This window comes from Phanerochaete carnosa, assembly GCF_000300595.1.
Source record: "Phanerochaete carnosa HHB-10118-sp unplaced genomic scaffold PHACAscaffold_3, whole genome shotgun sequence".
NCBI classification, from domain to species: Eukaryota; Fungi; Basidiomycota; class Agaricomycetes; order Polyporales; family Phanerochaetaceae; genus Phanerochaete; species Phanerochaete carnosa.
The window spans coordinates 2,921,184-2,946,912 of record NW_006767630.1 but is presented as its reverse complement, the minus strand read 5'-3'; the positions used below and the strand labels follow the sequence as shown (position 1 = coordinate 2,946,912).

The window sequence follows — 25,729 nt, the reverse complement described above, 5'->3', positions numbered from 1 at the left end:
GATGGACACATGGCGTAGACGTAACGATATCTCCTGCTGTATGGGTTTTACAATTTATATACATACATACATACTATAGTGGTGGTGTGATATCTGTACAACATGATTATGAAGGTGCGAGGGCCACCGTATTACATGTCGCGACGATTCCAGGAGAGGGATAAATAGTCCTGATGAGCGAGAGCGACCTACCTAATGATGTGCGGGGAAAACAGAAGAGTCAACGACTATGCCTCCCAAACTGATGCCATGGCCCTCTCCGCTTTCCTTTCCATCTTCCTCTCCAGCTTCTCTGCTCGTTTCAGTTGTCTGAGGTGACGGCGCTCCGCCCTGCGCGCCGCGCGGGACTTGCGGTTGTCGCTCATGCGGTGCTTGAGGCGATGGGCGTTCTCCTTGGCCGCCTGCGAGCGAGCCTTAAGATGCTCTCTCAGGGTGGAGATCCACATCTCCCCAGTCTCGCGGATCTGGCGCGCCCGGTCTTTGGCACGCTGGTTCCGTTGCTTCAGTTCGACGGCAACGACGGAGATCGCGGTCTTGGACTGTCCCAGAACGAATGCGGCATGGCGGCTGATGGCGTGGGCGAGCTGGTCGATGGCGGCGATGAGTTCTCGAATATCCGTGGTAACGGCTTGGACAAGGGGAGAAAAGCCGAAGTACTCAGAAAGGGAGTTGGCCATGCGAGTGCTGAGAGCAAAGAGCGAGTTGTCCAGATCGCTGGCCTTGCCTTTACCTTTGCCAACAACGGGAGTATGGGAGGGAACGACGGAGATGGAACTGACAGTGTTTGTAAGGATACTAAGTCCGGAACCGCTGGGACGAAGGATGAGCTCGGTGGTCTCCGTCTTGGCCGGCCAGGTAACAAGACCGCAGCCACATTCACACTCAGCAGGTCCATCGGTGACGGTCGCCGTGGCAACAGTGGCGGAAGAAGACGTGGAAGCAGTAAATTGGGCGTCCTGAGAAGTGGATTCGACAACGACGTCAGCACAGCTGCTGCCGGGCTTAAATATCGCCATCTCGAAATCCTTCAGGGACGACACCGAAAGTGCCGAGCTGGAAGAGGTGATAGCGAGAATGGAGGTAGACAAAGACCTATTAATCGCGGTGGGGTCGGGGCGCAGCAAATTCAACAGTGGATTCGTGACGGCGGACGTGGAAAAGCGACGCGTCTCCGGTGCTGACATGGTTCCATTAATAATGTATGCCAGGACCATCGACAGAATTGTCATGCTGCGGACAAGTTAGATTATGAGTCACGTCGAGACTGCAGACACGTACATTGTGATGGCATGGGCTGACACCTTAGGCAGCGCCTTCCTCATGGGCTGTGCAGAGAGGCGACGTAGCGCATATTCGACTTGCTCACATGTCGCAGCCTCGACGACCTCCTGCTCAACGATTGGGGAAGACTGACGGCTAAAACCTGTAAGCTTGTAGGATGGAATGCCCTGAGAATCCCACTGCTGCTCGGCTTCAAGGAGGTAATCTGTCGCGCCGAGGTACTCGCCTACTGAGGTCATCATGACCGGAAGGTAAAGGGCGTGATCTGGTATCGGAATCTCGGAAAAAGAAGGGAGGAACACGACAGCGAGAGAGCGTTCATTGCTCGAGCTGCTCGCTTGAAACTGAGGAAGGATGAATTGACAATCAGGAAGAAAACGGAAAGCAAACCCACGTCACCAAGACCAGTCTTATCGACTACTGACACGCTGCGCTCAATGGCGCATCCGTCTTCGAAGCCCTTGAAAGTATGTACAGCAGCGCGTGGCTCATGGAAGGCTTTCTTCGTTAGGATTAAGCCCGACGCGAGTGCCCACTTCTCGAGTAGCGAATCGATGAAGGTCGCCTTCGACAGGAGAGATGAGCCGTAGAGGACAACATCGAAGACGGTGTTATCGGGCAAGGTAGACGCGTCGGATTCGTCGCCAATCACCGGAGCTTGCACTGGAACCTCGACTTCAGGCGCAGGGCAAACATCGGGGCCGACGGCGCCTCTGAGGGTTTCCTGGGCATCGTCTGAGGTGGTAGGGTCAGCATCCTCAGGCGACAACTGTTCAAAGGAGTTGTTCAAGGACTCAATCCTGGAAGTGGTAGGGTCTGGGAAGGACAGCCTCAGAGAGCGAGTGGAATGGACGATCGAGGTCTGCACGGAGTTGGCTAGAGAGCTCGATCGCGACGAGCTCAAGGTGCTCATCATGCTCTGGTCCAGGGCGGCTTTGACGCGTTCGTCCTCTGGGTCCTCTTCTCCCTCAGGAGAGGGGGCTCGGACCTTATGCTCGCCGTCCGCGGTGGTGAAAACGTAATCAGCAGGCTGCTCTGCGACTACGGAGAGAGGTTCATCTGCACTGTCGTCGATTAGTCCCTCCCAACCCTCTACAACCTCGTCGGTCGAGCTTGCAAGGCTACTGAATGAGTGTCTTGAGAACGGCCGACCCTCGACATCTTCGCGATCGCTGTCGTCGAACCCCACAACGGAATCGCCGTCCTCTGAGGTTCTGCTGCTGGCAATATCGAGCCAATCCGAGTCGGATAAACTCTCCAACTCCGAGAGATTAGAATGAGTACGTTCTCTGAGGTCCATATCGATTGTCGAGGGACAAGTCGAAGGGATGTTGAAAGGGGCGAGCGCGCTATATGAGGCCTCCCACAAATGGGCGCCTGATGTCGGTGACCGGGGTTCCGAATTATTTATCTGACTCGTGCTCCCAAGTAGCCGGGAGGTCGAGAGCATGAAGATGGACGTTTTCTACTGCCTTTGTATCATACCACCACCAACATGGGTTTAGCTGAACTGCCAGACGATGTGCTGCTACTCGTTTACTCCTATCTTGCTATCCAGGACGTATTAGCACTCAAGCAGGTACGCCATGCGGACACTCGCACGGGTACTGCGGACACGCCGCACTGACGACGCTACACGCAGACATGCCGTGGTTTGCACGCCTTCGGAAGCGCAGATTATCTCTGGCACAGGTTAACCGAGCGGTCTGACTTGCCGCTCGACGTCCCCGTGGATATACCGAGCACCCAGCTCTCATCGGACGAGCTGCAGCGCCTCGCAGTCAAAGCCATCCGCTTGCAGCTCAATTGGAGGCGTCCCTCCTCGGGGATCAAGCGCACGACGTCACTGCCAGTGGCCAGTGATGCGCTTTTTGAGTTCTTGCAGTTCGTCCCGGGCGGCCGATGGCTATTGGTCGTCCAAGGAGGTCTTCGTCGCTTCGAGCATCGCAACTACACCCGTGTAGCATTCTGGAACCTATCAGATATCGACCACCCGCGATGTGTCGTCATGTTTGAGTTTACGGGGAAACATAGGGGTTCTGCCGTCGCTCTGCGAGATGGCGAAAGCCTCGTTACGATCGTCGTAGCATTGAACGATGGCGGTTCGCAGGAGTGAGTGTTCGACCACGACTATCAATTTGTAATGTCTCATGGCTCTTTAGCTTCATGCAAGTTCGCTCTATATCGATAGACGAGACCATGAATGCACTTGACCCGATGTCCCCCCTGCCCTCGATGGTCGTGTCTCGCCGATTGGACTTGCCGCCTTTGCCGGTCGATATTCGTGCAACTGCCCTCATCGAAGGCATGTCTGTTTGGGACGGCCAATTGGCTGCAACTGTAGCTCTGATCATACCCGATCAAGAAATATCGACTCGCATGTTGGTCGCGAACACGGATGCAGGATGTTCACGATGGATGCGCAAGGGTCCCGACCAACCAATCCCTCTTCCGCAAGCCAGGCTACAGAATAACCGCATGGTCGTGTTCGGATACTCCCGCCAAGACTTCGTCGTCCGCATTTATGACCTACCATGCTGGCTGCAAACAAGACACGGCCTGGGGCTGGAAGGTGAAGATGTGACATGGGGCAAGCTGCACGAACATTACTCGTACCCGCTCGGCAGTAGTCTCATGGACACTGTCCACATCCCGTCCGTTTCCGTGAACTTCTTCACCATCATAGTCTTCAACGAAGCCGATTCCACGCAGCCGAATGCCCACGTCGTCCGCTTTCCTCTGGACGGCATAAGGGCTCATTCTGAGTCTAAGGTTACCAGCGCGCGGGTGCCGCTTCCACTCGACACATCGATTCGCTCTGTTAGCATTGGTACCACCGGCCGCCGAGCGGTGTGGGTGGAACACAACCTCGACACAACGCGGACGCGACTCATGAAACTCGAGTTGGGTGGTGTGCATGACGGTGCGCCGGAATTGTTGCATGGCGTGCTGCTACCTGCAGATCCGCCTTTGCCCTTCTCCACCGACGCATGCCATTCGCTCGCTTTCGACGAGGCCACTTGTCGACTGTGTTTGGGCTTATGGGACAGCAGCTTACAGATTGTCGATTTTTCGTGACATGGGTAATGCAGTCGCCATTGTCCCCTTTTCCTCAAAAACAGCAATATCCCGTCTTCCTATCCTCACGCGACATGGGACTCGGGTGAAGACATTCCGGAACGTGTGCCGACTTCCTTGCTGCTGCTTTCCCGCTCCGGCCGATCTGTTGTCACCTCTCGCCGCGTTCGCCTTTTGTGTGGTCAAACATGATGATTATCAGAATCAGGGATGGATAGGCTGCCGTGAGAGCTGGTCATTGCCCCATATATATCGCCATCTCCGACTCGTTCACTTTTCCTATGCACTGGTCATTACGCTTTGGGCCCGACGATACCGTCCAGATACTGTAACCTTGATATACAGGAGAACTTTACTTTGAATGCTGAACGCCTCATATTACACACGCCTGTAATTACGTTGTGTGACGTCTAATTTTCCGGGCACGGTGTGCGCTAGACTGTCAAGCCGGCGGCTGCGCTTCACATCCGTTCGCGGTTCAACCACGTGCACACGACCAAAAGTTAAGAGAGTCATGTACTTGAGGCCTTCACCTTGACCCCGGACCGTCATCCTCCACCGCTGGTTGTGCCACAGGCCAACCCATTCTGCAAACGCGCTCGTTCCACGGCATCTGTAGAAATTTGACGAAGCTGCGGTCCGCGCTCGCCCTACTATCGCTGCGATGGAACAGGAGCTTAACCAGCTTGTACAAGCAATACTAATTGCCTCCGACCCCTCACAGGGCGCGTTGCACAATCAGGCGTTGGAATACCTCTCGACGATACAGCAGAACTCGGCAGAGACATGGAGGTCCGCACTTGCACTCTTTGTGGACACTGGGTCGGATGGCAGTCGAAAATACCCCGCGCCGGCCAGGTTCTTTGCTCTGCGCGTGCTGGAGGACTTCCTGGACAATAGGTGCGTCACAATTATCCCCTCAGAGTTATTTCCTTACCGACTACAACCCTCTATATCACCGTAGATTTGAACCTCTGGATAATGAGTCGTTCCAGGTCCTCAGGCAAGCACTCGTCTCATACATTCAATCCGAATATCTGTATGGCCCTGCAGAGTCCAGTGCTGCATGTAAGACTTTCCGTGACCATAGCATATCTTTATCCACTGAGGAACGTCTGTCTGTCAGATATCCGCAACAAGTTCTCACATACACTCACCCTCTTTTTCCTGGTCACCTACCTTGAGCAGTGGCCATCCTTCTTCGCCGACCTCTTCACACTCATTCGCCCGCCAGAGTCAACTTCACAATCCACCTTCAATCCCCATGTCTCCTTGCTGTTCTTCCACTTGGTCCTCGAAATCTCCGGAGAAGTCGCCGATCAGATGATCAAGTCTGCACGTACTTTCAGTCAAGTACGACATGCGCGCGATACAAGAGTACGGGACGCTGTTCGAGAACGAGATGCTGCAGCGATCAATGGAGCAGTCCTCACGATCGTTGCTGACGGCGTTGGGAGGATGAATCGGCTACGAAAAGGCGATCCTGCAGGCTCAGAAAAGGAGTTGGATACTGCTACTGAAGTGGTAGACTGGGGGATGAGGACATTTACTTCGTATGTTGGTGCGTGATCTTACGTCTTTGGCGACGGCTGTACATCTGACATTCCCTCAGGATGGATCGATATTAACCTCACCGTAACACCTACAACTGTTCCCCTGCTCTTTAACCTGCTATCGGACGCGTCTTTGCCGATCCGTCTAGCTACGTGTGGTGCTATTACCCGTATTGTTGCCAAGGGCCTGAAAGAACCGGCTGATAAGCTGCAGCTAATTAAGGTGCTATCTCTTGGCCAGGTTCTCGACGCGTTGGAAACGAAAACCCGTGGGGAACAAGCCAGCAGAGGGTCAGATATCGACGAAGGCGAGGAGTCCTACCGTGAAGCCCTCGGCCGCCTTCTGAATGTCTTGGGTCTAGAGTTGAGCAAGCTTGTCGATGTACGTTCTGAGTCGTGTCTCGTGGTGAGAGCCAGTATTAAGTCCCGTGAACAGGAATTCCCGACAGAAGACATCCGAGCGGAAGCCAGTCAGCTATTGAGCCAGTGTCTTCCCGTGCTCCTACGCTTCATGGCAGACGAATACGACGACACATGCTCTACGGTGTTTCCCTTCTTACAGGCGATACTTGGCAGTGTATGACTATCCTCCGTTCTTATCTAGCACATTACTGACACAGCTCTAGTACAAACGCCTACGGAAGTCCACCACGGAGCCTCTGGATGATGCCAAACGCGGTTTCCTTGCCTCGCTTCTACAGGTCGTCCTGCAGAAGTTGAAGTGGGATGTAGAAGCCGATCCAGAAGACATGGATGAAGATGACAAGATAGCGTTCGAGGACTTGCGGAAGGTCGGCAGGACTATCTCTTATATGCACCGGCGTACTGACAAATCGTACAGGATCTACGGACCTTTATGGATGCTGCTTTCGTCATCGAGCCTGGCCTAGTGTCTGAGGCCCTCAGCAATCTAGCGCTTAGCACTCTGAACACTTATCAGAGTGGTATTCCAGTGGAATGGAATGACGCGGAGTTGGCCGTCTACATGGTGTTCATCTTCGGCGAGATCAATAAGAGTAAGCCCTGCTGATGGTTCTGTAATAACCTTGTTTTTAACGCCGATTCAGCCGGCACGAAGGGTCGTGGTGCCTTCTGCATTACTCCTGCGGATATTGCTAAGGACAAGCGGAAGGAGACAGATTACTCCGGTTACCCTCTCACGAGACATGGCGAGATGCTGTATGCGCTGGTACAATCCGGTATTGCGGAGCACCAGCACAAGACCGTTAACATGCAGTTCTTCGAGACTACAGCGCGTTATGGCGATTTCTTCAAGGTCCGCAAGGACTGTATCGTTCCCGCCCTGCAATCGATGGTCGGTCCACGGTATGTGAGCCAGGCTTAAACGCCATGTTGGTGACTAACACCTTCACAGAGGGCTACACAACCCGGAGTCCAGGCTACGCTCGCGTGTATTCTATTTATTTCACAGGTTCATCAAGGAGGATCGCAATGAGATCTCTGTCGACCTTGCAGGAACACTCATTCAGAGCATCCGCGATCTGTTGACGATTCAAGTGGAATTGCCAGAACTGGAGAGTCCTGAACAAGACCTACTTGAGGAGGCAATCAAGAACCCTGGTATCTTCGACGCGCAGCTGTATCTTTTCGAGACTGTTGGCACCTTGGTTTCGCTCTTCCATAAGACGCCTGAGCAGCGCACAACGCTACTGTCTTCAATTGTCACGCCGCTTCTGGACGAACTGTCACGCGATTTGTTAGCCGCTAAAGGATCGAAGGAGCCTCTTGCCATTCTGAAGGTCCACCACAACATCATGGCTTTAGGAAATATCGCTAAAGGCTTTCCTGACTACCCTTCGCCTGTTCCAGAGGGATACCTCCTTCCTCCGGTGAACATCTTTACTCAAATCGCCCAAGCGGTCTTGGTTTGTCTCGAATCGCTCAGCACTTACAGGGCTATCCGGGATGCAGTACGTAGAGCCATCGCTTTGTATTGAATGTCTTTTGACTCTTGCCCAGACTCGGAACGCCTTCACGCGTATTCTCGCCACCACAGGGCCCAACATCACTCAACTGGTCCCGCCACTCATGGCCAACCTTCTTACCCACTTCGAACCAACGGAGTTGATCGATTTCATGACCTTCATTGGTCTATTGATGCATAGACTACAAGTACGGCCAATCTCCGATCTCGATTCGTCCGGTACTTACACTTTTTACAGCGAGATTTGTTCGATGTTCTAGACCAGCTCATCGGTCCCCTGGGCGTCCACATCAACGGTCTACTGGCCCAACCAGTTACAGGAACTGATGACCAGGTCGCTCACAGCGATACGAGGAAAGCCTACCTAACGCTGCTGAACAATGTCATGACTTCACAGCTTCACGGCATCTTCACATCAGAACGTGCGTAAATCTGCTCATACGTTTTACTTTTTTTTGGCTAATGCTTGAACTCGCCAGGCAATGGTGCTCAGCTGGAGGGCCTATTCACTTCCATGCAACGATTTGCTGAGGATGTCAATGACCCCGCTAGCCAGAGAGCGGCGTTCCAGTTCCTGGGCCGCTGCGTTCTGGCCTGGCTTGAGCCGATTCCCGGAGCGAATGGTCAAGCCAATGGCCGGTCTCAGGCTTTGCCCGGCTTTGAGCAATATGTGTACGAGCGACTTATTCCATCCGCTTTCTCCGTTTTGGCGTCTCCCCAGTTCAACATCAAGGACGGGCAGATGTTGGTGGTAAGTATTGTCCTTGCCTGTCGTTCTACGCCGTTCTGACCTTGCTTGCTCCTAGGTTCTCCATGAGATTTGCAATTTCTTGTCCGCAGTCTCAAAAGCGAGAGGCCAAGAATCTTTCGATTTCTTCACTCAAGTTTTTCTGCCTGCCCAGGGCTGGCCACCGGGGGCTGCGCAGGAGTTTGCCACGAAGCTCAGAGAGCTTGACAGCAAAACTTTCAAAAAGTACCTTGCGGATACCATTCGTGCTTCACGTTCGTAATTAAATCACACCACATGCTTATGGTAGAACCCTTCGCTACATTCTAACCCTTCCACAAGTCGCATACTACTTAGTTCTCTTATTCGTGCTGCTCGTATACACCCTACAAGCTGTTGTGCAATTACCGAAGTAATTTTTACAAACTTACCTGAAGATTTGAAGAATATTCCTACTTCGCTATATTGGCATTGGTCGTCAATACTCAATCTTAACTTTGTGCGTGTTGAACATAAGCCCAGGGAAGCTCAGCGCTCAGGCATAAGTACGGTTTAAGCTTCGCGTACATTACTATGGGCGCTTCGCAACTTACCATAGCACGTCCATCGCTGACCCTTAGCGGTCGATACTCCCCTTATTTCAGTGTATGCAAGAGTTGTGAACTCGAAGGATGGCCACAAGTGAGTTTATGCAGCCAATGGAGCTGTAGCTTGAGTGGCTGATCCGCGCTTGCTTCCTTGAGTTCCGCGACCAAAAGGCAAGGCCAAAATCGTGAGCACTTGACTGGACATTCGCCATAAAATACGTCGGAGTGTTGACCTTTTGATTGTAGAAACCACCGAAGAAGGTACCTATCTGCTCTCAGACCACTACCGAGTGCTAAATTACTCTCAAGCATGGCCCAACGGTCTCGATCGACGAAACCTGGACAAAGCTTAGGGCGAACATGATTGAGATCCAGAACCACCGTGCGGGAAACCTCTCCTACGAAGAGAATCATCGCTACGCATACAACATGGTGCTTATGAAGAATGGAGAGCGGCTGTACGATGGCACCTGCGAACTCATTGTCTCTAATCTCGAGAAGCTCGCGAAGCAAGACATCGAGCCGGCGTTTCCGAGCGGTACGGGAGACCCTATCCAACGTAGTCAGGAGGGTGAAGTGCTTTTAAAGGCGGTGCGCAAGGTGTGGGATGATCATACGTCTAGTTTGTCGAAGCTGCGTGATGTCCTCAAGTACATGGTATGTGCCGCCTTGTCATCCTCCGACTATCCTTACCTTTCTGTAGGACCGTGTATACACGAAATCGGCCGTCGTTCCAGAAATCTGGGATCAAGGACTCTTGTTATTCATACGACATATCATCCGTCCTCCAATACAAGATCATCTCACAGCAGCCGTCTTGACCCAGATATTGACGGAGAGAAATGGCTTCGGCATCAATCGATCTGCCGTGAAAGGGTGTGTGGACATCCTTTTGCAGCTCCGCGAGTCTCCCGACACCTCGGACATGTACTCGCGGATTATGGAGCCGCCCATACTCCGTGAAAGCGAATCATTCTACAAGGCCGAAGGGCAACATCTCTTGGGAACTTGCGACGCACCAGAGTATCTACGGAGGGTGAGTGAGGTTTAAACCATACATTTGTATATAGCTCATGTCTTGCAGGTGGAAGAGCGCTTCTACGCGGAAGAGTCGCGAACACACCACTATCTGTCTTCTCATACTTATGGTTCTCTGCGAAAGATTCTTGAGAATCACCTTCTCACCGCTCATCTGTCCACTATCTTGTCTATGCCAAATTCTGGCTTAGATGTCATGATTGATGCCGACAAGAAAGAGGACCTGTCACGACTATATCGGCTTTTCACCATGGTACCCACTGGACTGCCCGCTTTACGGCGAGCGCTTCGCGATTCTGTGGTACGGCGAGGTAAAGAGCTTGCTGTTGTGAATACCACAGCGGATGCGGATGTAGGAGGAGACGATGAAGCCGAAGACTTCAAGGGTAAGGGCAAATCAAAGGCCGCTGGTGCCGGCTCTGGCGCACAAACACTTCAGCTGGCCCTGAAATGGGTACAAGACGTCCTAAATATGAAGGACAAGTTCGACGCCCTCTGGGTACAGGCGTTCCGCAACGACCGCGAGATCGAGACCGGAATAAATGAGGTATATGCGCTTATTCGACACCTTTGGCAAGACTAACCCCGCCTTCCAGGCTTTCGAAACGTTCATAAATTCCCACGAGAAGTCTCCTGAATTTATATCGTTATTCATTGACGAGAACCTGAAGAAAGGTTTGAAGGGGGTATGTCATTTCGTTTTGTAGCTTACCGTAACGCTGATGATCCGCAACGCCGTAGAAAAGTGACGAGGAAGTTGACGCCGTCCTGGACAAGACCATCATGGTCTTCAGGTATCTCACCGACAAAGATGTCTTCGAGCGATATTATAAGGGTCACTTGGCCAAACGACTACTTCTTGGTCGCTCCGTGTCGGACGACGCCGAACGTGGAATGCTGGCTAAGCTCAAGGTTGAGTGTGGATATCAGTTTACGCAGAAACTGGAAGGCATGTTCCACGACATGCGGATATCATCCGACACCATGGAAGCTTACCAAGATCATCTTTCAAAAACGACGGTGCGTTCCGTTAAAGCGATCTCTTTGCCTGTGACTGAACCGGCCATCTAGCCGCCGGATGTCGACATATCGGTTATAGTCATGACATCGACCTTCTGGCCAATGTCCTATTCGGCGGCATCATGCAACCTTCCGGAGGAGCTCTTGACGGCGTCCAAGTCGTTTGAAAATTTCTACCTGTCGCGACACTCCGGGAGAAGACTTACGTGGCAGCCTTCACTGGGCAACGCTGACGTGAAAGTGCGATTTAAGGCGCGGACACATGAGTTAAACGTCTCGACATTCGCCTTGACCGTCTTGCTTCTCTTCGAAGACGTCGCCGACGGCGAGATCTTGACTTACGACGTGAGTTGAACTTCAAAAGCGCTGCTGGCGCGAGCTTATCAGTTATCTCCAGGAAATCAAAACGGCAACCGCCATCCCGGACGTGGAGCTCCAGCGCAACCTACAGACCCTAGCGTGCGGCAAATTTAAAGTCCTGAAGAAGCACCCGGCTGGCCGCGACGTGAACCCTACAGACTCGTTCGCCTTCAATTCCGACTTCTCGGCGCCGCTGCAAAAGATCAAGATCAGCACCGTCGCGTCGCGGGTGGAGAGCAATGAGGAGAGAAGAGAAACCAGGGACCGGGTTGACGAGGACCGAAAACACCAGATGGAGGTGAGTCTTTGGTGGGTATCCCGTTCCATAGCCTTCCTGATGTTTGCATGTAGGCCTGCATCGTTCGCATCATGAAGGATCGCAAACATATGGGCCATAACGACTTGGTGAACGAAGTGACCCGCCAGCTGGCTAGTCGCTTCCAGCCAAACCCCCTCATGGTCAAGAAGCGAATAGAGGGTCTGATTGAGGTACGTTTCGCGCTTTCATACCATTTGGCGCGCGCTTGACCTGTCTTTAGCGAGAATATCTTGAAAGATGCGAAGACCGTAAATCCTATAATTACCTGGTACGTTTTTACCCGCGGGTCAACTGTCCCCTTGCTTACTCAAATCTCGTCAGGCATAGCATGTACACTATACTCAGCACAATCTCACGCACTGTATCCTTAGTCAACGTCATGTTGTTGGCCCGACCGTGTTCGGCAGGGCTTAGGACTTAGCGCAGGCACCTAGTCCTGTAGTCAAGGTAGTACACGTATCCTGCGCTCTTTCAAGTGGCCGTCTTGGGACTTGAGGCTTGTCATCACGGAAACGGACCCGTTTCTGTTCATCCAGGGCTCCACACATATAAGGTTCTCCACGCGGCACTTCGCAGCCCGGTCATGAATCGTCCGGCGCGGACAAGACAGGGACCCTAGCTGCCGCTGCTGACAAGGGCCGTGTTTCGGATTCTCATGTCCCGAGCCGTGCAATGTCCGCGGTGGTCACGACGCGTGAGGTGAATCTACGGGCATTACCGCAGACGTTTCTCATCATACCGACTGCGGTCTGCGATGCAGACATTCACCACGACAAGGTTTTCCGTTCTGGGAGAGGAAGGCTCGACACACCCTGGTTGCATGGCGGGGCTTTCACGTCAGCGCGTCTCCGCGACTTCCTAGGATCCCTACGTCAGAGGCATGGTTATTGGCTACCCCGGGGCGGCTCCCCGCGGCAGAGCGGGGGGTGGAAAGCCTGTGCTCAAGCCTCGCTCTCACTTTGTGCCTCTGCTTCTCACTGGCCCGGTGCACGCCGTCGCCCGTACATTGCTCACACCGGCGATATCACGCATCAGGAATCACGAAAAAGAAGTGCATTCGAATCGCGGCTTCATGCGTACTACGACGAGCTTCCTGCCGGTTTTACGGGTGCTCCGATGGCCGGGATCTAGCCGCCATGGCCTGCTGCCCGCGGTCGCACTTGATCGATGTCGAAAGTGCGCTTGAGCTGCCTGCCTCCGCGGGGGGACCTGTAGCTCACTTCGTACTGAGCCCCGAAGAGCTGTGTCCGCGGCGTGAGCATCGGCGCTGCGGAAAAGGCTGCTGAGTATACCGACCCTGTTTGCGACGTGGAGAACCGTAACAATCATGCCGACCACCCAGACGTTTGCGTCAATCCTCACTTCGACTTGGTCGCCCTGCGAGTCAAGGGCGGTGGGTCACCTGTGCCCGGCATTTGGTGCGACTCACCTTGCCCTGTGTCTCTCATGAGTGCCAGGTATGCCGTACAGTGGTGAAAGCACTTACATATTGCGTGCGTGCGTGGGTACCGCCGCCGGTCTGTTGAGAGTCGACGGATCGTAGCATCTTACCGGCTAAGGGGCTTTGGTGAGAGCTGTAAGCTGTTATATATATGCCATCGGCTTGCTGACTTTCTTCCGCCAGAAATATGAATATCTAAGGTTGGTTGTCAGGCATCCGTCATGCCTAAGTACCCCAAGCGCAAAGATACTTATCTTCCGTTCAATCTCAATCGACTACCTTATAAGGAATGTCCAGTTTTCAATCGGCGCCTGTTCAACCAAGAGCCTGGCGCCGGCTACGCGACTGGTCAGGCACACAAGGAAGGGCGACTGAGACCTTCACAGGCAGAAACGGGGATCTCACGATTTCTACGTATTCTCGGAATTTCAGCATGTTTTTACAGATATTCTATGGGCCGCTGACGCTGGAACACCCCCAGAATACTGTCCATCACAGACGGTAAGCCGCTATCTCTTGCGTAACACAGGCGCCCGCGCGATAACACCAGCTTGCTCAAATAGTGCACATCAAAGTTTCCGATGCTCTGTATGCCACCGTCGTCGAATTTCACAGCGTAACAGGCGATCTCGTTCGGCCGTGTCACCTGCGGATAGCTAACTCAACGCCTTCTTCATGTGAAGCAATCGGCAGGGGTGCTAACCTCTTGGTCGATGACGCCGGAGACCTAAACTTTGGACTGGTTCTGCGTAAGGCGTGTCAGTACTTGTGCATTCAATCCTCTGTCACAGAATCAAGTACCCCAGTCTGCAGACGCACGACGAGACATGATAGTGCAAGCTGAAGGAAAAGTCTGGCGACGTACATATGTCTGAGAGCGCGGTACCTGAGGTGCTGTAGCCGTAGGTTTAGCGTCGCGGCGGCTGCTCGTGTCATACGACTGACGGAGGTGGTCAGCACCTGTCTTACATCGTGCTTTCGAGGACGAAGGCACTCACTGGCGGCGTCACCGCGGACCCATCCGTGACCGACGGGTTTGTTACGGGTAATCTAGCCACCTGGGGGGCACTAGCGCGTGAGGAGACAACATCGTCCATGCGGCCCATGGTGTGAGTATGGTGACGGTTGAGGTAGAGACGGTGAGAAGCAGAGGGCAGCCACACCTGTAGCTTTTATGTCTGGGACGGACTTGTGCTTCCAGAGTCGGCTAGGGATGATCATCCCGTGTACAGTCCTCTCGTATAGCGAATGCAAGCCACAGCCAGGCGTCAGACCCGTAGTAACGCAGATGACCCCGCTGACCCTGAGTCACCGACTGCCCCTAACACCTTGCCCGAGAGGGAAAGACCTACTACCATATTCAGTCCAATGGGCGCTCTCACTAGCCTCGGCACCGGCGTTTGTTGCTCTCCAGACTCCGACGTGGATTCGTTTGTGCGTAAATGTGAGAGAGAGCTCGGGGCTAGCGGAGGCGCGACTACATGACTGACTTGCTCCTTGAGGACACTAGTTTCCGAACCACAGGACCCGCCAAGATAAAGGCTGTGGTAGATGCCCAACTTGCTCGAGATTCCTTTCAAGAGGACACACAACGTGCCTATCCGGCAGACTGTCCGGGAATACATCCTCGCCAACCACTCTGATGTCCATCCAGATGCCTTCAAATGGGACATCAACCAGTGGGGGACCCTGCGAAAGCAGGCCGTCGACCGCACTGTCCACGTAGACCACGTAAAGGTATCCCTCGGGTGAGCATCGCTGCTGCATCACTGGCTCGGATTTGACGGATTGAATCAGCTATCACGCACAGCTGGTCTTCATTCTGACAAAGTTGCCTGTCGACGTGGGTCTCTCACCCCGATCGCCCTCGAAGAGGCGGTGCTCACATCGTGTCTCACAGATCGGACTCGATATCCCTTACACCCCACTATTCAGTCCCGATGGGCCCCCGATCACTTTGCGGAACCTGGCTTACGAGAGGGCCGCAGTGTTATTCAACCTTGCCGCGCTGTATTCTCAGCTGGCTCACAGAGAGGACCGCTCCACGGCAGATGGCCTCAAACGCACGGTCGCATATTTTCAGGTTGGTTCTTCCTCCCGATCGGACCCGCTTCGGCTAGCGACAAGTTGACATTTCCGCAGAGTGCAGCGGGAACTTTGAGCCATTTGTCGACGTCTGCAGCCCAGAAGCTCGAGGCATCTGTCGCAGACAATGAGACAATTCTGGAGTTCTCTGCTCCATTTCTCAGTGCTCTCGAGAACCTCATGCTCGCCCAGGCACAAGAAGGTGTCTGGCAACGCGCGGTGATAGGTGCGTTTTGCGTTGCTTAGAAGATCTGTCTCACAGCGGCTTTGAATAGACAATCTGAAAAACGGCGTCATTGCCAAATTGGCTGCTAAGGTGAGCCAAAGCATCTACCGTCTCTTTCCCGAAGGAAGAAGGCTTACTCTTACATCTAGGCTGCTTCTTTCTATCGTTCAACATTGCAAACAATTCGAGAAGCATCGCCAGCTGTCATGCATCTGTTCCCGGCAGTACGTCCCCGTTCTCGTGCTACGTCGACGATCGTTGACGTGAAATATCATCGCTGCAGAGTTGGTTAGCGCATGTAGAGATCAAGGCGAGCCATTTCGAAGGTGTTTCGCAGTACAGGAAGAGCCTCGATGACAACGCGGCCGGAAGGTATGATGCCGTAATTTCATTTACGGGTCAGATTCTCACCCTCAATGGTCTGTCAGATACGGCGAGGAGGTCGGCCGACTGACCCAAGCTCTAGCTATTGTGAAGAAGGGGCATGATCTTGCGCGCAGGAGCGATGTTAACGAAGCGGTTCGGCAGGATATTAAGGTTCGCGCGGCACCTTCTGGCGAATATCCCATTTCCCCCTCTAACTCACATATCCGGAAGTCGCTCCTAAATACCGTGCAGACAACGCTGAGGACTTCGGAGCGGGACAATGACTTGATCTATCATCAAGTAGTACCCTCCGCAGCATTACTGCCGCCCATCGCGGAAGTCTCGATGGTCCAGCCAATCATTGCTGGAACCCTTGCGGACCCCAAGACGGCCATCCCTGAAGATGCTGTGATTTTTGGTGAACTTCTCAGCCACGGGGCCAAGCTCGCCATTGGTATGTTCCACATCATGGCTGATGCCCGCCTGCGCTGACCGAGTGACCCGAAGAGATTTACCACGATCGTCGTAAAAACTGGGTCGATGAAGAAGTTGTTGACCGCGCGCGGCGTTTGGACGATGACTGTACAAGGTTCGTACGGGACCCTTGGCCACGTATCGCATCTACCCACCGCCTCGCGACCTGATCCCGCCGCTAATACCTCCGCGACAGCGTGCTCGGGTCTTTGGGCCTTCCCGCTGCGCTCGAGGCTCTCGAAAAGCCCGTCGGTCTCCCACCGAGCCTCCTCGGGAAGGCGGAGGAAGTCAGGCGGGAAGACGGTCCATCCAAGATAGAAGCCTCAATTGAGAACGTGCAGAAGCTTGCAGAGAGGAATATGGATCTCCTGAACGAGGTATGTACGATCAACACCGGAAGTCCGAGAGAAGCTGAAGGGGTGGCATGTGTGCTCAGGCATTTGACATCTTAGATCAAGAAGCAGAGGAAGACGAGGTCTTCCAGGCCGAGGCTCCTGCTGTGCGCGCCCCGTCGTCGGAGGCGAACCAGGCCCTCGTGGCGAAAGCACAGCGGTACAAGGGGATCCTCGACGGCGGGATGCAAAGCGACGCGATCGTGCGCGAGAAGTGGGAACAATGGGAGCGCTTCATCACGCAACTTACCTGGAGCAATGTGGGGCCCCGAACCATGCATGTCGCCCGTCACGGCGCTGATCACACTGCCTCTCTTTTGCGGTTAGGATGAACTCGAGCGGGCGGTACCCTCGTCGACGGCGCCGCTACCGGCGAACAAACCCAACGCCAGGAACCCCAATCCCACGCAGGGGCATGCGAGACAGCTGCGCGTCCTGCTCGAGACTCTGGATGACCTGCAGCGTTCCTGCGCACAGGTGGTCACCCGGGCCACGAGACTCTCAGAGTCCGAAGACATCGCGCCGCGCATCCTCAAGGCCGCCGCCGCGGTCGAACGCTGGGTCGAAGTGCAGCCGTCGATGTTCGAAGACGTTCTGGACGAAGAGCTGGCCAAGTACGAGAAGTTCAGGGCTGAGATCGAGGGGAGCGAGCAGAAGCAGGGGCGGACCCTCGATTCTATCAAGGTCTGTGTCATGGCTGTTGCACATCTTCAGTCGCCAGGGTTCACGCGTCGTTGTCTAGGAGCGCAATGATCTGTTCTTGCAGTGTCGGAAGGATGATCCATCTGTCAAGGAGCGAGAGCATGCACTGCAGTCCTTGGACCTCGCATATCACAAGTACAAGGAGATTACACGGAACTTGGACGAAGGACTGAAGGTGAGCTCTGCTTGGAAGACATATTACGTCCCCGAGCTGATACATCATACGGTAGTTCTACAATGATATCAGCGACATACTAGGGCGATTGAAGCAGGATTGCATTGAGTGGTGCAATCACCGTCGAAATGAAATGCAGTACGTCTCACCTGCCGGCTGCCTCATGGATCTTCTCGTGTGCTGATTTCTACAAGCCTGCTTCTTAGCTCGCTGCGGTCGATGTCCCTGGAAGACTCTGCAGAGCCTTTGCCTGTTCCGGCGGCTGAGCAAGCAGCATCAGAGCGAGACATTTCTGCTCAAGCCGCTTCGATGGCACCACCTCCCCCCGAAGATCCCGCTTCTCGATCATCCTTCCCTGGCACAGCTGCACCACCTCCGGCTGCAGTACAGAGTGAAGCAAGGACCACTACACACCGGCCGCCACGGGGACCAAGTCGTCCTCCAAGCAAGTTTGTCAATCTTCCTCCTCCTGATTCAGACGAGTGGGAGGTTGCTGAGTTGCCACCGCCACCACCCTCTGCCAAGAAGGCCACAGCTTCAAAGCGGTCCAGATGATGACCAATACCGTGCCACCCGGTCAATTCTGACCCTTGCTGTGTTGTCTGTACACGTAATTACATCGTAACAAAGCTATCTCTACACTTCTGCATGAGGGTCCTGGGCCCAGAGATGTTGTGGGATAAGAAAAGCAGTCCCGTGGACCAAGCGTCTAGCTGCCAGTTGTGATAGAGAGGCCTGCCGAATGTGGCGCACGGTGCAAGCACAGCCTCTGGCCTTGCCTCGTACTCCGACCTTGTGCTCGTTGTCAAATCTACACGAAATCGCGACGCCCAAACCCGTAGTCCTCCTGACCGTCCCCCGTGATCTCCCAAGTTTTGGCCCTGTGCACATACGATGCCTTGGCTAAACCGACGGCGCAGCACCTCTTCTTCCTCGTCCTCGAATTCTTCATCCAGCAAGGGCACTGGCCGTAGTCGTAACAAAAAGGATGGGAAAAACAAGAAGGGGCATGGTGAAACGTCTTCTGCAGCCGAAATTCCCTCTGCGGGCGTCCTCAGTGGTGATCATCGCGGCACTCAGTTAAGCTCTCAGCCTCCTCCGTACTCTACTGCCATCATGTCTGGCCCCGGATTTCCCTCTGGCCCTCTCCACCCTTACGGTTACGAAAACCGTGAGTTCCCCGCTATGCCCGACTCCCCGAATGCGCAGTTCCACGACCAGGCGAGCTTCGCTCCACCTACTGGCCCGCCGCCTGGTTTCCCCTCTCACTCGCCCAGCTTCCCCTCTCACTCGCCCGGCTTCCCAGAGCACCCGAACGAGGCTCCTGCTTTCCCATCTCACTCACCCGGGTTCCCAGACGAGAAGGTCCATGAGCGGGGCTTCACCCCAGGCCTCCCGAACTCCCAGCATCATGCTGGTGCATCGCCTGCGCCCGCGCTGCAGCACGGCTCGCCCCCGCCCTCGGGTTTCCGTGTGCCGCTGACGAGCGGCGCGCCGTTCCCTAGCCCCCAGCAGGCGGGGAGCCCGGTCGCATACGACATCGACCACAGCCCGATCTTCCTCGGCTCCGCGCTGTTCGAGAAGTCCGTGCACCCGTGCAAGATCGCCGCCGCGCTGAACCCGCCCTGCCGCGTCCCGTACGCGGGCACCGAGTTCGAGCACCACGGCCGCTTCGATCTCCTCCCGTTCGACCCGAACACGATGGAGTGGCTGGTCACGTCCCATGGGCGGATTCCGCCCGGCAAGAGGCCCGTAGAGGGAGGATACGAGGAGCACGGCGCCAAGCTGTACCACGCCCTTGCGCAGGTCAGCGGTGTTGAGGTCCCCGGGAAGACGGGTGAACATCTGGTGAGTGCTAGAGTCAACGTTTCCTGTGGCTGCCGCTGAGGGCTGTGCACAGGGTGGATGCAATGTCGCTTTTGGCGGAGGGGAGCACGTTTTCCGAGAGAACTACAAGATCTTGTACGTCTCTCCTATAGTCCCTCGACGCTGATGCTGGACTAAATCTCTTCACAGATGTTGGAAGTAAACTTACGTTGTCATCAAGGAAGATACCATATCTTAAAGTTGGATTGACTGAAGAACTAAAGAACGATGTAGTGTTGTACGATGCTTCAATGGTAACATGGTTATCCGCCTTGTATGATATAGAAAAGTGCCATAGACCCGGATGATGGTCAAATTGAGCTGCCTAACCAGGTGCTCTCACCGCGTGGTGTTACACATGCCGAACAAGCAAGATGTCCAGGCTCATTGGTTCTTCAGTGACTTTATCAGCTACGGTACAGGAGGGGCCTGTTCAGGGCTGAGGTACTCACAAAGTGCATACTAAGCAGTTCCAGGAACTATCGCTTGGAGCTGACGGTTTCGACAAAGAATTTCCCGGAATGAGGTCCAGCAAGTTCGATCTAGGCCCTTCGACGGCAGTAGGTGTTGATGAAGGCGTTCGATTTGCCGAGGAGCTGTCCGCCAGAGCCCTCCCACTGCCCAGCATTCCCAGAGCCTCCTTCTTACGATAGTTAACCTCGTCTTTCACAATGGCACCGTATGAAAGCTTCAGCTTCTTGCTTGGTCGATCCGAGTCCACGTCAATAAAATCCGTTATGCTTCTTTGGTCTTTGCTGCTTAAGGAAGCATCCGTCATGCGCGCCTTGCCCTTCAATGGCCGGCTAGAGGACGCCGCTGATGTGGAACCAGTTCTCGGCAAACTTTGGATGTCACAAGGCATATCAGGGTTGGCGTGTGAGGTTGAACCCCCAGCGTCCGGTGGCAAAAAGTCGTCTTCGAAGTCCTTGAAAGACGCTTTAAGCTTGCTCATGTCGTCGTCTCCAGTCATCGACTCCAGCATAGTGCGACGGCGATCTGAATCTGTCTCCTGCGCCTCAGGACCGTCCTCTAGGTCTGAGCTATCCTCGTCCTGTGCTATTTCAGCGGAAGGCTGTCTGGGTTTTTGCTGTAGAGCCAGCAGGCGACGCTCCGCAGCCAGAGCGCGTTCTTCTCGTGCTCGTTTGCTGCGCAAGGCAGTCAGCCCTGATACGAGGACCGACATCAGACATCTAAACCCACCTTCCTGCTTTCTTCCTGAAGCCTGCGCCGGCCTTCTTCTCGTCATCGTCTTTAATGTCCTCATTGAGAGCCTTGCCACCACCCTGGAAAGCATTCTTGGCAGTAACGCGAGACCCCGCCTTTCGCTTCTTAATCGTCTGTGCGCCGGTGTGATTCGACGGGCCTGCTTGTCGTCTTCGTCGGCGGCGGTTGAAGGAGGCGGGACGGGCTCTCGAATGGGCGCCACCACACTAAGAATGTCCCGAAATGAACTGTGGTCAGCGGCTTGCTCTCGGTAGATCCACATACACAGAACTGTATCACGCCGAGCCGCGAATGCGCTTACCAGGTACTCGGGGAGATCGCCCCCGTCGATCCCTGCCCCACCAACGGGCGCTGAATCCGCAAGCCGGGTTCCGGAGGACCAGTACCCTGCAAGATGAGATGAGGAGATGAGGCCTGCGCAGATGTTGCGAGACTGAGACCACTACTCACCGTCTCCGTAGTAACCCTCATTCTGAAGCTCGCGGATCTCACGTCGCAATTGAGCCCACAGTGCTTGGAAACCGGGACCATGGTTCATATGCTGGAATTATCGAGTCGGTCCGGCTGCACTCATTCGAAGTAGAAATTTCACACCTTGATATGCGCAAGCTATCGGCAAAGGAACGACGTTTACTATGAGCGGAGATCGGCATCAATTGCTGCATCCTTTGACCAACCTCGTGGCACAATGTGCTCATTAACGCGTAGATTGGCAGAAAAACTCCACCAGACCCGCGTAATACGATTTCTGTATGAGGTGTCGGACACGGTCACGTCCGTGCAATAGCTCCGCACCCACCAATAGTTTCGCCGGCGTTCCAGTTGCGTCCCAGAAATACTTTGTTGTGCTCGTACTTGTGAGGTGGTAAGGACAGGTGGAACCGGGGCGGATGGTACGATATACCTCTTCAAAGCTATTTACGGTGAAGCCGTGCGCCTTCATGATGGGCTTCACCTGTGCGGCGAGAGCTCTGAGCAACTGTCTCGCGTCTTCTTCTGCGGCAGATGCACCCATCGGCAAAGGTGTTATGAAATTTATGAGGGGATTTGGATTCGCCTCACGCTCGTTGAGCTTGAGGTGGACCATGGCGGTTACGAACAGATGAGCCTGATTCTGCTCGCGACGCGGTAAACATTAGGCGTCAATCTAATCTTCTTATCACTTGCACTAATGATGTCAGTCGGGACCGATCGAGGCTCGATTTATGCGTCCGGCTGGGGACCAGAGCTCTCTTTCAGCACTGCCGCTCTTTCCATCTTTCAGACGACCTCCAACGCCCTAAAATCCACTCTCTTCGTTCCTATCGGCGACGTCGAAGAGCCTCGCAATAGCAACATCAATGGCGACAACCCCGCCAAAATATAGGATGAAGCTCGCCGTCCTCACCTCGGGAGGAGACAGCGCGGGCATGAACGCGGTGGTGCGCGCAGTGGTCAAAGCGGGTATCCTCAAGTGCGTGTTATCTTTGCGGGTGATGTGCTTAGGATTGACCTTCAATGCAGGGGATGTGAGACTTGGGTCGTACGCGAGGGGTATGAAGGTCTTGTCCGAGGCAATGGGGAAGAGCAACAAAAACAGATAAGCCTGCGCTATCTCCGCACCAGAACGTTCGCATCCGAGACGAGGGATTCGTGCACAACTTACGATTTGGAGATGGTGAACTCCTCAGGGACGGCACCTCCGACCACCATACTGGCAGATCACTGAAAAACAGGTACATTGTCCGCGTCGGATGGGACGACGTGCGTGGATGGTTCGGTGTTGTAAGTACTGTATCGAAAGCATTTACAAAGGTCGTGACAGTGGATATAGGGTGGCACTCTGTGCGGTACTGCGCGGTCAACAGCGTTCCGCACGCCAGAAGGCCGTCTGACAGCTGCATACAACCTCATAAAAGAAGGCATTGACGCGCTCGCCGTCTGTGGAGGCGACGGCTCATTGACAGGTGCCGATGTATTTAGGGCAGAATGGCCAAGTCTTGTCTCAAAACTCCGCGAACAAGGCTAGTCACTGTACTTCAGTAGGCGTGCGCGTCGAGCTGATGCCGGTATAGGCAAGATCACAGATGAACAGGCCAAAACCTACGGCTATCTCAAGATTGTCGGTCTCGTCGGTTCTATCGACAACGACATGTCTATGACGGATATGACCATTGGTGCACCCACCGCTCTGCATCGCATCTGCGAGGCTATCGACAACATTGAGTCGACTGCGTCCTCCCACTCCCGTGCTTTCGTCGTCGAGGTCATGGGCAGGCACTGTGGTTGGCTCGCGCTTCTCGCCGGTGTCAGGTGGGTGTCTGGGCGGTATATTGCCATATCCGAAGCCTCATCGCTCCCTGTAGTTCCGGCGCGGACTTCATCTTTATTCCCGAGCGGCCGCCAACGACCGACTCCTGGGAAGAGGAAATGTGCAAGATGATTCAGCGCGTACGCGTCTTATCTTATCCGTCTTGTACACTCTGGGATGACATATCTTCTTGCGCATGGGATAGCATCGTGACATAGGCAAGCGGAAGACCATCGTCATAGTGGCCGAGGGTGCTCTTGACAAGGACTTGAAGCCCATCTACGCAGAACACATCAAGGATGTGTTGTCCGAGAAGCTTGGGCTGGATACTCGGGTAACCACGCTTGGTCACACCCAGCGTGGTGGACGTCCCTGCGCGTTTGATCGTATTCTTGTAAGTTCACAACACGTTCCTCTCTTCAAAGATTACCGATTTTGGTTTTGTCCAGCCGACTTTGCAAGGAGTTGAAGCTGTGGACGCCCTGCTCGAGGCAACGCCTGATACACCATCGTACATGATTGGCGTTCAGGAACACAAGATTATACGTGTACCACTCGTGGAAGCCGTTAAGATGGTCGGTTCAGTCGCTAACTATACATTCGTACTTGGTTTACACGCTCTTCTAGACACATTCCGTCTCCGAGGCAATTTCCAACAAGGATTTCGACAAGGCCATGTCGCTGCGTAACCCCGAATTTCGTGAATCACTGGAAGGCTTCTATGCGACGTCTCAGATCCACCCTGAACCTCGTCTGCCGCATTCACAAGTGCGTGATTACTCACTTCCGTAGAGCTACAAACTGACATACCTGCATAGCGGATGCGCATCGGTATTATGCAGTAAGTCAAGTCATTCTAAACCCCTTGTAAGCTGTGACTGAACGATTCTATAGCGTTGGTGCTCCAGCAGGAGGTATGAATGCCGCCACTCGCGCCATCGTGCGGTACTGCATTGCGCAAGGGCACAAGCCATTCGCTATCCACAATGGCTTCGTCGGTCTGCTGGACGACAGCGTGTACCAGCTATCATGGCTCGGTGTCGACAACTGGATGACGCGCGGAGGCTCTGAGCTCGGTACAAACCGCAAGCTGCCAGACATCGATCTTGGCTTGGCGGCAGCCAAGTTCCAGCATCACAATTTCCATGCTTTGATCATGATCGGAGGCTTCGAGGCGTTTAGCTCGCTGCTTATCCTTGAGAACGGCCGGAAGCACTATCCGGCGTTCAACATCCCGATCGTTCACCTTCCCGCAACAATCTCAAATAACGTGCCCATGACCGAGTTCAGCTTGGGCAGTGACACGAGTTTGAACGCTCTTGTCGATGCATGCGATGCCATCAAGCAGAGTGCGAGTGCAAGCAGGAACCGTGTCTTCGTTGTCGAGACCCAGGGTGGAAAGTGTGGGTATCTCGCCACCATGGGAGCTCTAGCGGTGTGTGGGTTATTATACGCTGCATGACCATGTAGCTGATAATGGCTGCAGACCGGTGCTTGCATCGTCTACACCCCAGAACGAGGGATGAACCTGAACATGCTGCGGGATGATGTCAAATACCTCAAGAAGCGTTACAGCCTTGACGTTAAGGGCAAGAGCGAGGGCCGTATAGTCATGCGGTTCGTTTTCACATGCACTTAATCACACCAACGATACCAAAAGGTCTGTTTTGCAGGAGCGAGGAAGCGTCCACGGTGTACACTACCAAGATGCTCACTGACATGTTCAAGGAGGAGGGTGGCAAGCTTTTCGACTCGCGGTCCGCTTCGCTTGGACACACGCTGCAAGGTGGCATTCCCTCTCCCCTCGACCGCGCACGCGCAGTACGGCACGCACTCAAGTGCGTAGCGTTCGTCGAGCAGCAACACAACGCGATCATGAAGCAAACGCAGCGCCCGCGTGTCGCGCCGCCAGAGTCGGCTGCAGTCATCACAATTCAAGGCTCGAATCTGAAGTGGGTGCCGGTGCTCGAGATGGTGGAGCATGCCGACATGCAGAACCGCCGCGGGAAGCACGAGTCGTGGCGTGACATCACTGGGCTCATCGAGGCACTCGTCGCGCGGCCGCAGATCCTCGGCGACGGGAAGGACAGGGAGGGACCGAGCTTGTCCACATAAGGGAATGGTACGACGGGGCCGGATGTGGGGACTGTGAAGTGCATGTACGTCTAACACTGTACATTCAAGTTGTGAAATGGGGCTACTGTTTGTAATAATGTGTTACTCGTTCCTGTGATTGTAGCAAAACCAAGCCACATAGAAATACATATAGAGCTGTTCCATGCAGTCGCGATAATCCCGGGTAGCAGCTTTTGGTCGCCGGGACGACGAAGTGCCGATCTGGGGGTAATCGAGTGCTGCCGCGAATGCCGTCGGCTTTCCTTGTGAGGCGGGGGATGGACTTCGAAGGACGAACGTCATCGTAGACATGGTCAGCAGCAGTTTCCGCGGAACGCCATATAAATCCAGTAGTCCGTAGCTCACACAAGCTGACCCCGTGTCACTTCTTGTCGTTCATTCCTTCGCCAGCCTCCAAGGCTTACTGCACGCTCTTGTCTATGGCCAGCACCACTGCACAGTACC

General features: G+C 54.3%; 10 protein-coding genes across 10 annotated transcripts; 6 read left to right on the top strand and 4 right to left on the bottom strand.

Annotated features, from left to right (window-relative positions):
• Positions 1-3: 3 nt before the first annotated feature.
• Positions 4-1,251, bottom strand: PHACADRAFT_252649 (uncharacterized protein). Its single transcript, XM_007393631.1, has one exon. The coding sequence runs from the start codon at positions 1,227-1,229 to the stop codon at positions 228-230; it is 1,002 nt and encodes a 333-aa protein (XP_007393693.1). The 5' UTR covers positions 1,230-1,251; the 3' UTR covers positions 4-227.
• An 11-nt stretch (positions 1,252-1,262) lies between these two features.
• On the bottom strand, positions 1,263-2,606 carry PHACADRAFT_252647 (uncharacterized protein; the record flags this gene model as incomplete). Its single annotated transcript, XM_007393630.1, has 1 exon — positions 1,263-2,606. A coding segment is annotated over exon 1 (866 nt), but the record flags the coding sequence as incomplete, so codon positions are not given.
• A 99-nt stretch (positions 2,607-2,705) lies between these two features.
• On the top strand, positions 2,706-4,790 carry PHACADRAFT_117258 (uncharacterized protein). Its single transcript, XM_007393629.1, has 3 exons — positions 2,706-2,860; positions 2,924-3,393; positions 3,444-4,790. The coding sequence occupies exons 1-3, from the start codon at positions 2,777-2,779 to the stop codon at positions 4,357-4,359; spliced, it is 1,470 nt and encodes a 489-aa protein (XP_007393691.1). The 5' UTR covers positions 2,706-2,776; the 3' UTR covers positions 4,360-4,790.
• Positions 4,791-4,839: 49 nt separating this feature from the next.
• On the top strand, positions 4,840-9,087 carry PHACADRAFT_117257 (uncharacterized protein). The gene is made up of 13 exons (XM_007393628.1): positions 4,840-5,259; positions 5,324-5,427; positions 5,486-5,920; positions 5,972-6,294; positions 6,349-6,489; positions 6,539-6,703; positions 6,754-6,928; positions 6,980-7,238; positions 7,288-7,843; positions 7,893-8,045; positions 8,096-8,279; positions 8,337-8,608; positions 8,664-9,087. Exons 1-13 carry the CDS (start codon positions 5,024-5,026, stop codon positions 8,865-8,867), a joined length of 3,207 nt encoding a protein of 1,068 aa, XP_007393690.1. The 5' UTR covers positions 4,840-5,023; the 3' UTR covers positions 8,868-9,087.
• Positions 9,088-9,477: 390 nt separating this feature from the next.
• PHACADRAFT_252641 (uncharacterized protein) lies at positions 9,478-12,269 on the top strand. Its single transcript, XM_007393627.1, has 9 exons — positions 9,478-9,828; positions 9,875-10,207; positions 10,256-10,756; positions 10,806-10,895; positions 10,951-11,229; positions 11,281-11,574; positions 11,627-11,887; positions 11,941-12,176; positions 12,230-12,269. The coding sequence occupies exons 1-8, from the start codon at positions 9,532-9,534 to the stop codon at positions 12,115-12,117; spliced, it is 2,232 nt and encodes a 743-aa protein (XP_007393689.1). The 5' UTR covers positions 9,478-9,531; the 3' UTR covers positions 12,118-12,176; positions 12,230-12,269.
• Positions 12,270-12,954: 685 nt separating this feature from the next.
• Positions 12,955-14,682, bottom strand: PHACADRAFT_207200 (uncharacterized protein). Its single transcript, XM_007393626.1, has 7 exons — positions 14,348-14,682; positions 14,215-14,289; positions 13,520-13,544; positions 13,395-13,462; positions 13,338-13,343; positions 13,205-13,285; positions 12,955-13,149 (listed from the first exon to the last, which is right to left on the bottom strand). The coding sequence occupies exons 1-7, from the start codon at positions 14,453-14,455 to the stop codon at positions 13,036-13,038; spliced, it is 477 nt and encodes a 158-aa protein (XP_007393688.1). The 5' UTR covers positions 14,456-14,682; the 3' UTR covers positions 12,955-13,035.
• A 218-nt stretch (positions 14,683-14,900) lies between these two features.
• Positions 14,901-17,953, top strand: PHACADRAFT_159473 (uncharacterized protein; the record flags this gene model as incomplete). The annotated part of the gene is made up of 15 exons (XM_007393625.1): positions 14,901-15,097; positions 15,147-15,192; positions 15,250-15,432; positions 15,492-15,660; positions 15,710-15,750; positions 15,810-15,884; positions 15,944-16,032; positions 16,089-16,197; positions 16,258-16,480; positions 16,534-16,615; positions 16,697-16,877; positions 16,937-17,152; positions 17,220-17,576; positions 17,635-17,769; positions 17,825-17,953. 15 exons carry the CDS (start codon positions 14,901-14,903, stop codon positions 17,951-17,953), a joined length of 2,232 nt encoding a protein of 743 aa, XP_007393687.1.
• A 1,106-nt stretch (positions 17,954-19,059) lies between these two features.
• PHACADRAFT_57240 (uncharacterized protein) lies at positions 19,060-19,732 on the top strand (the record flags this gene model as incomplete). Its single annotated transcript, XM_007392705.1, has 2 exons — positions 19,060-19,617; positions 19,670-19,732. Coding segments are annotated over 2 exons (621 nt in total), but the record flags the coding sequence as incomplete, so codon positions are not given.
• A 305-nt stretch (positions 19,733-20,037) lies between these two features.
• Positions 20,038-21,949, bottom strand: PHACADRAFT_117246 (uncharacterized protein; the record flags this gene model as incomplete). Its single annotated transcript, XM_007393624.1, has 8 exons — positions 20,038-20,780; positions 20,836-21,065; positions 21,161-21,246; positions 21,310-21,400; positions 21,454-21,464; positions 21,533-21,607; positions 21,659-21,713; positions 21,764-21,949. 8 exons carry the CDS (start codon positions 21,944-21,946, stop codon positions 20,084-20,086), a joined length of 1,428 nt encoding a protein of 475 aa, XP_007393686.1. The 3' UTR covers positions 20,038-20,083.
• A 192-nt stretch (positions 21,950-22,141) lies between these two features.
• Positions 22,142-25,410, top strand: PHACADRAFT_252630 (uncharacterized protein). The gene is made up of 12 exons (XM_007393623.1): positions 22,142-22,312; positions 22,425-22,623; positions 22,673-22,862; positions 22,914-23,151; positions 23,205-23,289; positions 23,355-23,543; positions 23,599-23,724; positions 23,777-23,917; positions 23,968-23,990; positions 24,044-24,584; positions 24,636-24,766; positions 24,823-25,410. Exons 1-12 carry the CDS (start codon positions 22,200-22,202, stop codon positions 25,262-25,264), a joined length of 2,418 nt encoding a protein of 805 aa, XP_007393685.1. The 5' UTR covers positions 22,142-22,199; the 3' UTR covers positions 25,265-25,410.
• Positions 25,411-25,729: the final 319 nt, after the last annotated feature.